Source organism: Poromitra crassiceps, assembly GCF_964638095.1.
Source record: "Poromitra crassiceps genome assembly, chromosome: 15".
NCBI lineage: Eukaryota > Metazoa > Chordata > Actinopteri > Beryciformes > Melamphaidae > Poromitra > Poromitra crassiceps.
Genome location: NC_139634.1, coordinates 3896681 through 3914082, shown reverse-complemented (window position 1 = coordinate 3914082; position 17402 = coordinate 3896681). Strand labels below are relative to the sequence as shown.

Sequence of the window (17402 nt, the reverse complement as noted above, 5' to 3'; positions counted from 1 at the left end):
TGGATGCTGGATGTGTACTAAGAGAAACTCGCTGAATAAAATTCTCTGTGTGTCGCGTGTGTGTGTGTGTGTGTGTGTGTGTGTGTGTGTGTGTGTGTGTGTGTGTGTGTGTGTGTGTGTGTGTGTGTGTGTGTGTGACGTGTGTACATAAGCATGCGCTGTTGAGATGTATTAGACCAAAATGAGTGCAGCATGTATTGACTCACTGGATGTTGCAGGCCTTGCTGGAGACCCAGAGGGAGCTGCGAACCCACGTGCCCAACTTCACCTTCAACCTGGGCTTCTCAGGGAAGTTCTTCCATGCTGGTAAGATGCTGTGGCCTCTGGAGAGAATGTGATCAAACTGGCGTTAAGACTTGTTTCGGAGCCTAACTCTGGTATTTGACCTTGTTTCTGCCACTGACCGTTTGGTCTGCCTCTTCTCATTTCTCCACTCTCCCTTCACTGACCCCATTCCACCTTTCCCATTACTGAAACTCTCTCTGCCCCCATTCGTTCTTTACCCCCTCCTCCTCTTCTCCTCTTAACCAATCACCCCCCGACGTTTATGTTTACTTCCTCGTCCTTCCTCCAACCTCTATCCCCCTCTGGTGCCCAGGCTCTGATGAGGAGGACCTGGGAGATGACCTGCTGCTGTCCTATGTGAAGGAGTTCTGGTGGTTCCCGCACATGTGGAGCCACATGCAGCCCCATCTATTCCACAACCAGTCCGTGCTGGCCGAGCAGATGCTGCTCAACAAGAAATTTGCCATGGTGAGTGACCGGGGTCACCGGAGGGGCAAAGGGCAGATCTCTAGAGCACGCACCGCACCACATCCACTCAGCGCTGCAGGTGCAGGACAACAGATGATCAGTAACAAGTCAAAAGTAGACAAAAGTCAAAAGTAGACAAAAGTCAAAAGTAGACAAAAGTCAAAAGTAGACTAAAGTCAAAAGTAGACTAAAGTCAAAAGTAGACAAAAGTCAAAAGTAGACTGTGTACAGCGCCACTGGTGATGTAACGATACACTCGACTCACCATTCAAAGCGATTCACACTACTGGGTTCACGATACGATTTTCTCATTATTATTTTTAAAAAATTACAAAGTGAGATTGCGGACAAATTGTGACTGAAAAAAAAGAAATATAATAAATTAATAAATAATTTCTCAGATAAAAACTACAAAATACTGTATTTTCTCTTTATTTTTTCATTATCAAATTAAATAATACATTTTGATTTCTAAGGTAGGGTATGAACTATGCAAAACAATGCATAATTCCTTTTCTGAAAATATATTTTGTCTTAACAAACACCTAAATTGAATTTTAACACAAATCCCGAATCAAATGAATAAATGAATAATATGAATAAAGAAAATATCCTCAAATAAACAAAGTTAGGCTGTTTTATGGTTATACTAGGCATCTCACGCGCAACGTGCACTTGATTCCTAGGCTCGCTATCGCCCGCCCTGCAGCTTGCATACGCAGCTCAACCGCTGTGCACTGCTCTTATGACATCACTGGTAATGTCACAACCTCGCATCACCGATGACATAACAATTGCTCTTATGACATCACTGAAGATGTCACAATGCCACGGCCGAGCCCGCCCTGCAGCTCGACCGCTGTGCGGGCTCACCTGCTCTTATGACATCAATGATGAATCACATCACTGATGATGTCACAACTTCACATCTTATGACATCACTGATGACCTCACTGATGACCTCATCAGTGATTTATGATATCATCAGTGGGACAAAAATTGGAACAAGCCCATTTTATATACTAGGGATTTTGCACGCCATGCATGCTCGATTCCTAGGCTCGCCCGCTATGCGGGCTTGCTAGCTCACCGGCTGCACGGCCTCGCCCGCTCTGCAGCTCGCTGAGCTGCCCCTGCAGCTCACATTTGCAGCTCAGCCGCTACACGGCCTTGCCCACAACTCTGCTGCTGTGTGGCCAATGAGACCAGCATCACTGATGATATCATCAGTGGGATTTATGACATCACTGATTATGTCACAGTGGGATTTATGACATCACTGGGATTTATGACATCACTGATGATGTCACGGTGGGATTTATGACATCACGGGTGACATCACAGTGGGACAGAGAAACAGACAGAGCCCCAGCTCCCATTTATATACTGATGATGATAATAATACAGATCCTTTCCAAAAAATTTGAATATCATGGAAATACCACGGATGACCGTGGGCTTCAGCAGATTGTCAAGCAAAGACGATTAAAAAATTTGGCGGAGATTCAGAGGGAGTAACTGCTGATTTTCTTCACACTATTCTAATTTCTTGAAATACTGTTTTGGGGGTTTTCTGGAGCTGTAGGCCAAGATTATGAAAAATGAAACAAATAAAGGCTAAAAAATATTTCACTTTGTGTGTAATGAATCTATAATCTATGAAAGTTTCACTTTTTGAAAGGAATTATGGAAAGAAAACATGATTTTCCATGATATTCATTTTTTTTGGAAAGGATCTGTAGATAGATAGAAGATAGAAAGAACATGGTTATGTGGAAGTTTGTACAGTCAGAAGCAGTCACCTTGGTGGAGTGGTTGGATTTCATCGTCCTGACCCAGGCAAGGAAACAGCTGTCTAACTAATTGCTTTAGTTGAGTGGAATAAAAGTATTAGTATAGAAGTGGTACAAATGGAGCTTTGAGGAGAAATTAGCCGACGACACAAAAAACAAAGAACTGGGGAAAAGTGCTTCAGCTGGTGGTGCGGACATCATTTGGCAGCAAAACTGCAATAGAGGTGACAGCCTGTTGACGTTAAGCTTCTTATGTCCGTTAATTGACTATAATGTCAACTTCATTAGCTACCGTAGCTCAAGTGTGTGTTTGTGTGCTTATTTGAGACAGCTTGAGCAGACGTCTCTCGATGCCTCTTTTTGAGCATAAATAAATGCCTCAGTGTCATAAGGGACCTGTGGCAGGGTTTCCGTTGTCCCGTAATTGCAGGAGATTGGCCTTTAAAATTAATCAAAAACCTGTCAATTAAAATCTGCAGGACACCGTGAATGACCAAATTGATTTAACTTTTAACCATTTCGAGTAACACTGTTTCCATACGGACCCCCAGCGTTGGTTAGTTGTTTATAACGTGACTATATTTATAACGTTTATAACGTACTCCGGTTTCCAGTTTATAATTCGGCTGAGGAGTTGTGCTGAGGAGTTGTGGCTATTGCGCAACACACAGGTGAAAGCCGTCTATAGCGCACGTGTTTTCCTCTTAACTTAGTGGGTAGCTACCCAAAGCAAGCCAAGTCTACTATTTTCTAGTACTCTTATTAGCCTGACTCATTTGTAATAAGTGTGTTTGTACGGAGGCTAGTGTTTTCTGCCTGCTTGTTAATGTAGCTAGAGGCTAGTGTTTTCTGCCTGCTTGTTAATGTAGCTAGAGGCTAGTGTTTTCTGCCTGCTTGTTAACGTAGCTAGAGGCTAGTGTTTTCTGCCTGCTTGTTAACGTAGCTAGAGGCTAGTGTTTTCTGCCTGCTTGTTAACGTAGCTAGAGGCTAGTGTTTTCTGCCTGCTTGTTAACGTAGCTAGAGGCTAGTGTTTTCTACCTGCTTGCTAACGTAGCTAGAGGCTAGTGTTTTCTACCTGCTTGTTAACGTAGCTAGAGGCTAGTGTTTTCTGCCTGCTTGTTAACGTAGCTAGAGGCTAGTGTTTTCTGCCTGCTTGTTAACGTAGCTAGAGGCTAGTGTTTTCTACCTGCTTGTTAACGTAGCTAGAGGCTAGTGTTTTCTACCTGCTTGTTAACGTAGCTAGAGGCTAGTGTTTTCTACCTGCTTGTTAACGTAGCTAGAGGCTAGTATATTATCGGGACGCTAGTGTTTTCCGCCTGGACGAGACAACCAGCTCGACCATCGCCACACCACTCTCGTAACGGACAAGCCCGTCTTTTATTGTCACACGAACACCACAATACATGCATGCGGCCACAACACACTCATGCTGACGGTGGCCGGTGAAAAGTGTCCTCTGCATTTAACCCATCCAGGCATGTCCTTTCCTCCGAGGGGCAGGCCAGGAGCAGTGGTCGCTTTCTCGTACAGCGCCCGGGGACCAACTTCGGATGTTGTCGTCACTGGTCGGATGACGATGACGATCTGATCTTCTGCATGTTTTTAGTGGGGGGTTATATACGGAGGAACCCCCTGGGGGAGCACGGGGAGAACATGCAAACTCCACACAGAGAGAAAGGCCCTTACGACGAGATAACCCACCTGGGCAGTAGGCACTGAAGATATGGGGGGGAACACAACCACAGCGCTCACAGTGTCCCAGGCGAGAATCGAACTCAGGACCTTCTAACTGTGAGGCGACAGCGCTACCGACTGCGCAGCATAGGTTTTTAAGCTCAATAAACACAGATTTAATGTGTCCTTTATACCATTTGTCCTTTATTTGAAATCTTAAAGGACACGATGTCCTGCAGCTGTGAGTGCTAGCGGAAACGCTGACCTGTGGACACTTGTCTTCTTCTCTTTAGGGCCAACATGCTGCCACACCTCCCATTTGCATCCTCAATTTCAATCGTCACCTGTTGCCGCCAAGTCTTTGCGCCTGGATAGATACAGCTACTGGATAGATACAGCACCTGGATAGATACAGCACCTGGATAGATACAGCTACTGGATAGATACAGCTACTGGATAGATACAGCACCTGGATAGATACAGCACCTGGATAGATACAGCACCTGGATAGATACAGCACCTGGATAGATACAGCGCCTGGATAGATACAGCTACTGGATAGATACAGCACCTGGATAGATACAGCACCTGGATAGATACAGCGCCTGGATAGATACAGCTACTGGATAGATACAGCACCTGGATAGATACAGCGCCTGGATAGATACAGCACCTGGATAGATACAGCGCCTGGATAGATACAGCACCTGGATAGATACAGCACCTGGATAGATACAGCACCTGGATAGATACAGCACCTGGATAGATACAGCACCTGGATAGATACAGCACCTGGATAGATACAGCACCTGGATAGATACAGCTACTGGATAGATACAGCACCTGGATAGATACAGCACCTGGATAGATACAGCACCTAGATAGATACAGCACCTAGATAGATACAGCACCTAGATAGATACAGCACCTGGATAGATACAGCTACTGGCGCGTGACGTAGGACATCAAGCAAAGTCTAAAGTAGATAGCACCCATGGCTCTTTAAAAGAAAGTCTCGCAATTCATTTTTCATCTCATCGATTTGAATCATCACATGTTATTTTATTGAAAATTATTAAATGTCCTGCGAATCTGTGATGCATCGTTAAAACATACGTGCTAGTGTTGCCCCATCTTGACTCAAATAGCAGGCAGTCATAGGCATTACATTACATTACATAGGCATGGTGGTAATGCTTATTTCTGTGAATTTGATGTCTTGATGGATCTCTTCTCACCCTCCAGGAGCATGGCATCCCCACTAACATGGGCTACGCGGTGGCGCCGCACCACTCGGGGGTGTACCCCGTCCACATGCAGCTGTACGACGCCTGGAAGAAGGTGTGGGGCATCAAGGTGACCAGCACAGAGGAGTACCCCCACCTGAAGCCTGCACGCTTCAGACGCGGCTTCATCCACAGCGGCATCAGCGTAAGCTCTCACACCACCTCACGCATACTGTAGGCCTCATTATCTCTTCCCCCGCCTCACACATACTGTAGGCCTCATTATCTCTTCTCACACATACTGTAGACCTCATCTCTTCCCCCACCTCACACATACTGTAGACCTCATTATCTCTTCCCCCACCTCACACATACTGTAGACCTCATTATCTCTTCCCTCACCTCACACATACTGTAGACCTCATTATCTCTTCCCTCACCTCACACATACTGTAGACCTCATTATCTCTTCCCCCACCTCACACATACTGTAGACCTCATTATCTCTTCCCCCACCTCACACATACTGTAGACCTCATTATCTCTTCCCCCACCTCACACATACTGTAGGCCTCATTATCTCTTCCCCCACCTCACACATACTGTAGACCTCATTATCTCTTCCCCCACCTCACACATACTGTAGACCTCATTATCTCTTCCCCCACCTCACACATACTGTAGACCTCATTATCTCTTCCCCCACCTCACACATACTGTAGACCTCATTATCTCTTCCCCCACCTCACACATACTGTAGACCTCATTATCTCTTCCCCCACCTCACACATACTGTAGACCTCATTATCTCTTCCCTCACCTCACACATACTGTAGGCCTCATTATCTCTTCCCCCGCCTCACACATACTGTAGGCCTCATTATCTCTTCCCACACCTCACACATACTGTATGCCTCATTATCTCTTCCCCCTCCTCACACATACTGTAGACCTCATTATCTCTTCTCACACATACTGTAGGCCTCATTATCTCTTCTCGCACATACTGTAGACCTCATTATCTCTTCTCGCACATACTGTAGGCCTCATTATCTCTTCTCACACATACTGTAGACCTCATTATCTCTTCTCGCACATACTGTATGCCTCATTATCTCTTCCCACACCTCACACATACTGTAGACCTCATTATCTCTTCTCACACATACTGTAGACCTCATTATCTCTTCCCACACCTCATTATCTCTTCCCACACCTCACACATACTGTAGGCCTCATTATCTCTTCTCACACATACTGTAGACCTCATTATCTCTTCTCACACATACTGTAGACCTCATTATCTCTTCTCACACATACTGTAGACCTCATTATCTCTTCTCACACATACTGTAGACCTCATTATCTCTTCTCACACATACTGTAGACCTCATTATCTCTTCTCACACATACTGTAGGCCTCATTATCTCTTCTCACACATACTGTAGACCTCATTATCTCTTCTCACACATACTGTAGACCTCATTATCTCTTCTCGCACATACTGTAGGCCTCATTATCTCTTCTCACACATACTGTAGACCTCATTATCTCTTCTCGCACATACTGTATGCCTCATTATCTCTTCCCACACCTCACACATACTGTATACCTCATTATCTCTTCTCACACATACTGTAGACCTCATTATCTCTTCCCACACCTCATTATCTCTTCCCACACCTCACACATACTGTAGGCCTCATTATCTCTTCTCACACATACTGTAGACCTCATTATCTCTTCTCACACATACTGTAGACCTCATTATCTCTTCTCACACATACTGTAGACCTCATTATCTCTTCTCACACATACTGTAGACCTCATTATCTCTTCCCACACCTCACACATACTGTAGGCCTCATTATCTCTTCTCACACATACTGTAGACCTCATTATCTCTTCCCACACCTCACACATACTGTAGACCTCATTATCTCTTCTCACACATACTGTATACCTCATTATCTCTTCTCACACATACTGTAGACCTCATTATCTCTTCTCACACATACTGTAGGCCTCATTATCTCTTCTCACACATACTGTAGGCCTCATTATCTCTTCTCACACATACTGTAGACCTCATTATCTCTTCTCGCACATACTGTAGACCTCATTATCTCTTCTCGCACATACTGTAGGCCTCATTATCTCTTCTCACACATACTGTAGACCTCATTATCTCTTCTCGCACATACTGTAGGCCTCATTATCTCTTCTCGCACATACTGTAGGCCTCATTATCTCTTCTCGCACATACTGTAGACCTCATTATCTCTTCTCGCACATACTGTAGGCCTCATTATCTCTTCTCACACATACTGTAGGCCTCATTATCTCTTCTCGCACATACTGTAGACCTCATTATCTCTTCTCGCACATACTGTAGGCCTCATTATCTCTTCTCGCACATACTGTAGACCTCATTATCTCTTCTCGCACATACTGTAGGCCTCATTATCTCTTCTCGCACATACTGTAGACCTCATTATCTCTTCTCGCACATACTGTAGGCCTCATTATCTCTTCTCACACATACTGTAGGCCTCATTATCTCTTCTCACACATACTGTAGGCATCATTATCTCTTCTCACACATACTGTAGATCTCATTATCTCTTCTCACACATATTGTAGACCTCATTATCTCTTCTCACACATACTGTAGACCTCATTATTTCTTCCCACACCTCACACATACTGTAGATCTCATTATCTCTTCCCACACCTCACACATACTGTAGGCCTCATTATCTCTTCTCACACATACTGTAGACCTCATTATTTCTTCCCACACCTCACACATACTGTAGACCTCATTATCTCTTCTCACACCTCACACATACTGTAGACCTCATTATCTCTTCTCACACATACTGTAGACCTCATTATCTCTTCCCACACTTCACACATACTGTAGGCCTCATTATCTCTTCTCACACATACTGTAGACTCCATTATCTCTTTCCCCACCTCACACATACTGTAGACCTCATTATCTCTTCTCACACATACTGTAGTCTCTTCTCACACATACTGTAGGCCTCATTATCTCTTCCCCTGCCTCACACATACTGTAGGCCTCATTATCTCTTCTCACACATACTGTAGGCCTCATTATCTCTTCCCCCTCCTCACGCATACTGTATGCCTCATTATCTCTTCCCCCGCCTCACACATACTGTAGGCCTCATTATCTCTTCCCCCTCCTCACGCATACTGTATGCCTCATTATCTCTTCCCCCTCCTCACGCATACTGTATGCCTCATTATCTCTTCCCCCGCCTCACACATACTGTAGGCCTCATTATCTCTTCCCCCTCCTCACGCATACTGTATGCCTCATTATCTCTTCCCCCGCCTCACACATACTGTATGCCTCATTATCTCTTCCCCCACCTCACGCATACTGTAGGCCTCATTATCTCTTCCCCCACCTCACACATACTGTAGGCCTGCTACCCATCGTTCATTTTACCATCTCTCCATCTCCACCTCCCTCCTGGTTGTTCTTTTTGCTGCTTTAGTGTTAAATCTCTCCAGCATATCCTCACCACGCTGCCTCTGCCCATCACGTTCTCCGCCTCTTCTCCTCTCATGTCTTTTCCCTCGAGATGTCGAACAGCGTCTCGGTTGTATTTATATCGCCGTGGCAACACTGGCATCGAGAAAGGCAATCGTCTCATTAATCCTATTGGTCGGTGAGGTTTCTACGACAGTGGGAGATGATAATGTAGTCGAGTCAACTGTTTCTCACCATCAAACACCTCTTTCAGTCGGCCTCGGCACCGCGACGATGACTGACACCTCTGGAAGCGGGACAGAAATTGTTACCACATAACCAATCGCTGAAATGTCAACAGCTCAAAACGGCGTACTAGTGAATACAACGCCTCAGCATACCAGTACTAGTGAATACAACGCCTCAGCATACCAGTACTAGTGAATACAACGCAGCAGCATACCAGTACTAGTGAATACAACGCCTCAGCATACCAGTACTAGTGAATACAACGCAGCAGCATACCAGTACTAGTGAATACAACGCCGCAGCATACCAGTACTAGTGAATACAATGCCTCAGCATACCAGTACTAGTGAATACAATGCCTCAGCATACCAGTACTAGTGAATACAACGCCTCAGCATACCAGTACTAGTGAATACAACGCCTCAGCATACCAGTACTAGTGAATACAACGCCTCAGCATACCAGTACTAGTGAATACAACGCCTCAGCATAGCAGTACTAGTGAATACCACGCCTCAGCATAGCAGTACTAGTGAATACAACGCCTCAGCATACCAGTACTAGTGAATACAATGCCTCAGCATACCAGTACTAGTGAATACAACGCCTCAGCATAGGAGTACTAGTGAATACAACGCCTCAGCATAGCAGTACTAGTGAATACAACGCCTCAGCATAGCAGTACTAGTGAATACAACGCCTCAGCATACCAGTACTAGTGAATACAACGCCTCAGCATACCAGTACTAGTGAATACAACGCCTCAGCATAGGAGTACTAGTGAATACAACGCCTCAGCATAGCAGTACTAGTGAATACAACGCAGCAGCATAGCAGTACTAGTGAATACAACGCCTCAGCATACCAGTACTAGTGAATACAACGCCTCAGCATAGCAGTACTAGTGAATACAACGCCTCAGCATAGCAGTACTAGTGAATACAACGCCTCAGCATAGCAGTACTAGTGAATACAACGCCTCAGCATAGCAGTACTAGTGAATACAACGCCTCAGCATACCAGTACTAGTGAATACAACGCCGCAGCATAGCAGTACTAGTGAATACAACGCAGCAGCATAGCAGTACTAGTGAATACAACGCAGCAGCATAGCAGTACTAGTGAATACAACGCCGCAGCATAGCAGTACTAGTGAATACAACGCCTCAGCATACCAGTAGCCTGGGTAAACCCAGCCTCCACGTGACCTGCTCTCAGACCTGCTCATCTGAGAGCAGGTCACGTGGAGGCTAGGTTTACCCAGGCTAGCATAGCAGTACTAGTGAATACAACGCAGCAGCATACCAGTACTAGTGAATACAATGCCTCAGCATACCAGTACTAGTGAATACAATGCCTCAGCATACCAGTACTAGTGAATACAATGCCTCAGCATAGCAGTACTAGTGAATACAATGCCTCAGCATAGCAGTACTAGTGAATACAACGCCTCAGCATAGCAGTACTAGTGAATACAACGCCTCAGCATAGCAGTACTAGTGAATACAACGCAGCAGCATAGCAGTACTAGTGAATACAACGCAGCAGCATAGCAGTACTAGTGAATACAACGCAGCAGCATAGCAGTACTAGTGAATACAACGCAGCAGCATAGCAGTACTAGTGAATACAACGCAGCAGCATAGCAGTACTAGTGAATACAACGCAGCAGCATAGCAGTACTAGTGAATACAACGCAGCAGCATAGCAGTACTAGTGAATACAACGCAGCAGCATAGCAGTACTAGTGAATACAACGCAGCAGCATAGCAGTACTAGTGAATACAACGCAGCAGCATGGCAGTACTAGTGAATACAACGCAGCAGCATAGCAGTACTAGTGAATACAACGCAGCAGCATAGCAGTACTAGTGAATACAACGCAGCAGCATAGCAGTACTAGTGAATACAACGCAGCAGCATAGCAGTACTAGTGAATACAACGCAGCAGCATAGCAGTACTAGTGAATACAACGCAGCAGCATAGCAGTACTAGTGAATACAACGCAGCAGCATAGCAGTACTAGTGAATACAACGCAGCAGCATAGCAGTACTAGTGAATACAACGCAGCAGCATAGCAGTACTAGTGAATACAACGCAGCAGCATAGCAGTACTAGTGAATACAACGCCTCAGCATAGCAGTACTAGTGAATACAACGCAGCAGCATAGCAGTACTAGTGAATACAACGCAGCAGCATAGCAGGGCAGAATGAAAGCTGAATAGATGACCGTCAACACTTTGAAAGAATTGAAAAAGAGGACCTTCACTGCTGATGGAGAACAGTGCGGCCTCATGGCGGCAGCGTTCACTCTGGCTGTGTGGTCTCAGCGCTCCATCCTCGTCCTTGAGATAGAGCAGTCAGTCTGCGTCTCCACTGCTTACTGATGATTGATATTCAGTTCCCCAGACACTCCAAACTGTAAACGCATTTCCATGAATTTCCATATAGACTCAGAGTGGATAAGAGGTTTGCTTTGGCTAGATGAGCTGCATAATATGAATGTTATTGAAAGCAAACAATGTCTGGGGCAATCGCCTGCAGTATTGACGGCTCTAGTCTGCACTCAGCCCGAGCTCTGATGTGCGCGCGTTTGTTTGAGTGCCTGCCTGCCTTTTGTGTTTGTGCTTTGGTAACTTTGTATGCGTTTGTATTGCAGGTGCTGCCCAGGCAGACGTGTGGTCTGTTCACACACACCATCTTCTATAAAGACTACCCAGTGAGTCCAAACGAGTTGGACAAGCTCATCAATGGAGGGGAGCTGTTCCTCACTGTTCTCCTGAACCCTGTGAGTGAAACGCTTGAACGCAGCACAGCCTTACGTCTTGCACATTTCTAAACGTACTTAAATGCTGGCGTAAATTGAAATGAAAACCTCATACATTTTGACCTACCTTTCTCTTCCCTCCTCTCCCTCCATCTCCCCGTCCACAGATTAGCATCTTCATGACCCACTTGTCCAACTATGGGAATGACCGACTGGGACTGTACACCTTTAAGAGTCTGGTGAAGTTCATCCAGACATGGACCAACCTGAAGCTACAGACCCTGCCACCCATCCAGCTGGCCCAGAAATACTTCAGCCTCTTCCCCTCCGAGAGAGATCCCCTCTGGCAGGTGATTGGAAGAGATACTTGAGACAGGGTCATACGGTCAAAATATACCCATTTGGTTTAATTACTTGTAAGTACGTAGAGATTTATTTATATAGCACTTATTAAAACATAGTTACAAATTGCTTCACACACCCACACGGAAAATATAAACAAACAAATAAATAGATAACGCAAAATGAATTGCAATACTCGGAGAGCGCAGAACCTCCGCCAAGGCCAATAGTCCAGTTTGCTATGATATTGAGTCGGACGGGATCCATTCCAACATTTTAATGGGTTCCTCCTTGGCCCGTTCTGCACCCTTCTACCAAGCTTCATGAAAACCGGCCCAGAAATTTTCCCGTAATCCTGCAAACAAACAAACAGACAGACAAACAGACAGACAGACAGACAGACAGACAGACAAATGGCAGTGAAGATATAACCTCCTTGGTGGAGGTAATAAAAGACAGCACACAGCAAATGAGAAACAGACCAAAGTAGATTGAACAAAAACATATGACAGGGATAGAGAGACCTATAAAAAGGCTTGTCTGTAAAGATGGGGTTTTAGAAGGCGCTTAAAACAGTACAAAGATTCCACAAATTTGACAGATTGGGGAAGTTGATTCCAGAGGGTTGGGGGGGGCGGGGCTACAGGCCCTGTCACCTCTTGTCTTGCAGTTGGAGCGGGGAAAGACTAAAAGGCACAGATCAGATTAGAAGAACACAGATCAGAAGAACACAGGTTAGAAGAACACAGATTAGAAGAACACAGATTAGAAGAACACAGGTTAGAAGAACACAGGTTAGAAGAACACAGATTAGAAGAACACAGGTTAGAAGAACACAGATTAGAAGAACACAGATTAGAAGAACACAGATTAGAAGAACACAGATCAGAAGAACACAGGTAGAAGAACACAGATTAGAAGAACACAGATTAGAAGAACACAGATTAGAAGAACACAGATTAGAAGAACACAGATCAGAAGAACACAGGTTAGAAGAACACAGATTAGAAGAACACAGGTTAGAAGAACACAGATTAGAAGAACACAGATTAGAAGAACACAGGTGGTCAAGAAGTGGAATAAAGACCAGGTAGATCAGAAATGTTAGTGGGGGCAAAGGTCATACAAAGGTCATACAGGACTGTTTATGTTCTCAACAGGATCTTGTACTTTATTTTGTATAGTACAGGAAGCCAGTGGAGGGATGCAAGGACACATATGGGACCTACGGCTAGTTCCAACTGTAAATGATTTAGAGCAGCTGGACTGAGGCACAGTTAGCGGGGAGTGCAATAATCTAGACACAAGAAAATTAAAGGGAATTCATTTGAGGTCTGTAGAAGACAAGATACATCTGATTTGTGCAATATTTCTTAGCTGAAGAAAGGGGCACTGGACGAGCTTAGTAATAACTTGATGGTCAAAAGTCATATACTGGTCAAAGATGATACCAAGATTCTTAGCCCCAGGAAGAATAGCTGCTGCAATGCTGTAGCGAAGGGGTATCCAAATAAACTTAAACTTAGCGACAACATTTTAATCATGCAGCCCTCATTCAAAATGGTATAGCCTTTTCTATCTATAATAATATACGGTATACATATATATACCGGTATATATATATATATATATATATATATATACATACATATATATATATAATGTGGCAATGAAATAAAACATTATTAATACTGGTATTATAAGAAACATACTCTTGCATAACCCTTGTTTCACCAGTATACCTTGAAATACAATATATTGCCCAGTCATTGCTTGAATTCTTAGAAATCCTTATGCACAAACGTGGACAGTGTGTGTAATAAATCATAATTGCCAGTAGATGTCATTACCCTTCATAACATGTTGGATTGAATGCATCCCCTTTGTTAAATGTAGAAAATGGGAGTGGTTTTGGTCAACCTGCTTCCTCTTGCCCACTTTAAATGGGACTCTTCTACATAGCCTAATAGCATTGCCATTGTTAGCAAATTCATGCAGTATTTCCAGGGCCAGATTCAAACATGTTTGGTTTAGCTTTTATCTATCTATCTGTCTGTCTGTCTATCTATCTATCTATCTATCTATCTATCTATCTGTCTGTCTGTCTGTCTGTCTGTCTGTCTGTCTGTCTGTCTGTCTATCTATCTCTCTCTCTGTCTCTCTGTCTGTCTGTCTGTCTGTCTGTCTGTCTATCTATCTCTCTCTCTGTCTCTCTGTCTGTCTGTCTGTCTCTCTCTCTGTCTCTCTGTCTGTCTGTCTATCTATCTATCTATCTGTCTGTCTGTCTGTCTGTCTGTCTGTCTGTCTATCTCTCTCTCTGTCTCTCTGTCTGTCTGTCTATCTATCTATCTATCTCTCTGTCTGTCTGTCTATCTATCTATCTCTCTCTCTGTCTCTGTCTCTCTGTCTGTCTGTCTATCTCTCTCTCTGTCTCTCTGTCTGTCTGTCTATCTATCTATCTCTCTCTGTCTCTCTGTCTGTCTGTCTGTCTGTCTATCTATCTATCTATCTATCTATCTGTCTGTCTGTCTGTCTGTCTATCTATCTAGCTATCTATCTATCTATCTATCTATCTATCTATCTATCTATCTGTCTGTCTGTCTGTCTGTCTGTCTCTCTGTCTGTCTCTCTGTCTTTTAGGAATGCAGAAATAAAGCAAATGCTTGTTTGTCTTTTTATGGCTACAGGATCCTTGTGAGGACAAAAGACACAAGGACATCTGGTCGAAAGAGAAAACATGTGACCGCTTCCCCAAGCTGCTTGTCATCGGGCCTCAGAAGACTGGTGAGACGCAGTGCTTGACCGCCCTCTACAGGACATAGTTGTGCTTGAACGCCCTCTACAGGACATAGTTGTGCTTGAACGCCCTCTACAGGACATAGTTGTGCTTGAACGCCCTCTACAGGACATAGTTGTAAATCAAATCAGATGCTTCTCGCTTGGTGGGAAGCAGAAGTGTCATGTTTCTAAGTGGTATGAATTTCATGTTTTGATTACTGCTCAGATGAACAGGAATATGAGATGACCAATCAGGTAGCTCTCACTTGGCCAATGAACCTGACCCGCAGGGATGAATTTGGCTTGATACTAGAGTCAGCTGGGTTTGGTTCATGCTTTTGCATCTTACAGTATTTACCAGAGATGGGCACTTGAGACTTGGTGACTTGGACTCGAGTCGACTCGAGTCCCTGTTTTGATGACTTGTGACTTGACTTGACAAAAACATAAATGACTTGAGACTTACTTGGACTTGGAAGTTAAAGACTCGAGACTTGACTTGACTTGAGAGGTGATGACTTGGATGACTTGTTTGTGTTTGTCTGTTTAAATAATTAAATCATAACGTAACATTGTCCAAGTTTCTCTGTCTGTCCGGTATGCGTCAGTCAGTGCATGGCGGGGAGTGCAAGCTGGAGAGGAGACGAAGAGAGGAGCGTGACGGACAGCCGCTCATCCAATCACGACAATGCTATAAGGAGGAACATGACTGAGTGATCCAATGACAAATTGTCATCCAGTCATGCTCCGCCTTATAGCATTGTCGTGATTGGATGACTGGCCGTCAATCAATCATCTCACTGGATTGCACACAGCTGCGATATTCTTCAAACAGGCAGAAGGGACAGGGGCGGAATCTAACAACGTTTGATGTTGTAGTCTGGCTGTCAGTGTTTCACTGTTTAACAGTGATTGAGAGGAAATATTTATTAAATACTTTTGGTCAGCGCTGCGCCAGCGCAGGCCCGTAGACTATCGGTTTGATCTGTAGACTGCGAGCACGCCAAGAGATATTAAAATAATAGTCTCCAAAGTTCCCAATCATCCTACAACTCGTTCTAGTTGTGAGATGTATATATACCCCGCCTGAAAATGTGCTTTAGACTTAGGGTGTTAATTCATAAAGTCAATTTAAAAAATTTATTTTGGCCAACATTGAAATATTACAACTTGTGGTAAAAATTTGGTAAAAAGAAATATTACTATCTACCACTTATTTAGCTTCATCTGGTTGCTTCCTTGTCAACCACAATGCATATTGGGACATTATGCAAATGTAGCCTATGTGTCAGCCCTGGGTTGGAGGGGGGAGAGGTACATGTTGTCAGCTGTGTGTGTGTGTGTGTGTGTGTGTGTGTGTGTGTGTGTGTGTGTGTGTGTGTGTGTGTGTGTGTGTGTGTGTGTGTGTGTGTGTGTGTGTGTGTGTGTGTGTGTGTGTGTGTGTAAACTGACGTGGCAGATTTTTTTTTTTTTTTACTGAGAAGCAGTTAAGAAATAAATAAGCGTTTATAAAGTTATTTGACTTTTGTTTGATTACATTTATTTCACTGAATATCAATGATTAGAACACAAATTAAATTTGTCATACTTTTTGAACGGGTTAGATAACTGTAAATTGGCCAATAATATCACCACTATTAGACAGGTATTAATACCATGTCTTTTTTCTTTATAAACAAAGGTAAGACTGCAGTATTTGGACGTGGGAAAAAAAAGTGACTTGACTTGGGACTTGACTTGCCTTAACTAGGGACTCGACTTGACTTGACTTGACAAAACCTGTGACTTGACTTGACTTGACTTGCCCAAAATGACTTGGGACTTGCTTGAGACTTGGACCAAATGACTTAGGACTTACTTGAGACTTGGACCGAAGTGACTTGGTCCCATGTCTGGTATTTACTAATAACACTCTTTTGACACTCTTCTTTCTACCATATGATTGTTCAATCATGTTTGTCATTATTACTACTGTAATTGCTATTGTTGTGTCCGCTAGATTTAGCTAGACATATTCTCTGTGAAGTCCTCTGAGACATGCTTGTGAATTAGGGCTATACAAATAAACTTGACTTGACTTTTATACCACTTGCTTCTTTCTCTCTCCCAGGGACGACAGCACTCTACCTGTTTCTTGGCATGCACCCTGACCTGACCAGTAACTACCCCAGCAAGGAGACCTTTGAAGAGATCCAGTTCTTCAATGGGCACAACTACCACAGAGGCATCGACTGGTAAGAAATACCCGCCTACGGGGGATTGATTGAAACTGGGCCAGCTCCTTCTCGGCTGCTGATAGCACTTTGTA

At 44.0% G+C, this 17402-nt stretch overlaps 1 protein-coding gene across 2 annotated transcripts in view; it reads left to right on the top strand.

The window, feature by feature from the left end:
* The window catches only part of ndst1b (N-deacetylase/N-sulfotransferase (heparan glucosaminyl) 1b), a 79701-nt gene that overhangs the window by 57884 nt on the left and 4415 nt on the right, over positions 1-17402 (top strand). For both annotated transcript variants that reach the window (XM_083652433.1, XM_083652432.1), the window contains exons 4-10: positions 219-306; positions 599-753; positions 5466-5651; positions 11867-11995; positions 12142-12324; positions 15004-15100; positions 17205-17328. In XM_083652433.1, the coding sequence (XP_083508559.1) occupies positions 219-306; positions 599-753; positions 5466-5651; positions 11867-11995; positions 12142-12324; positions 15004-15100; positions 17205-17328 (962 nt within the window). The remainder of the gene's footprint in view (positions 1-218; positions 307-598; positions 754-5465; positions 5652-11866; positions 11996-12141; positions 12325-15003; positions 15101-17204; positions 17329-17402) is intronic.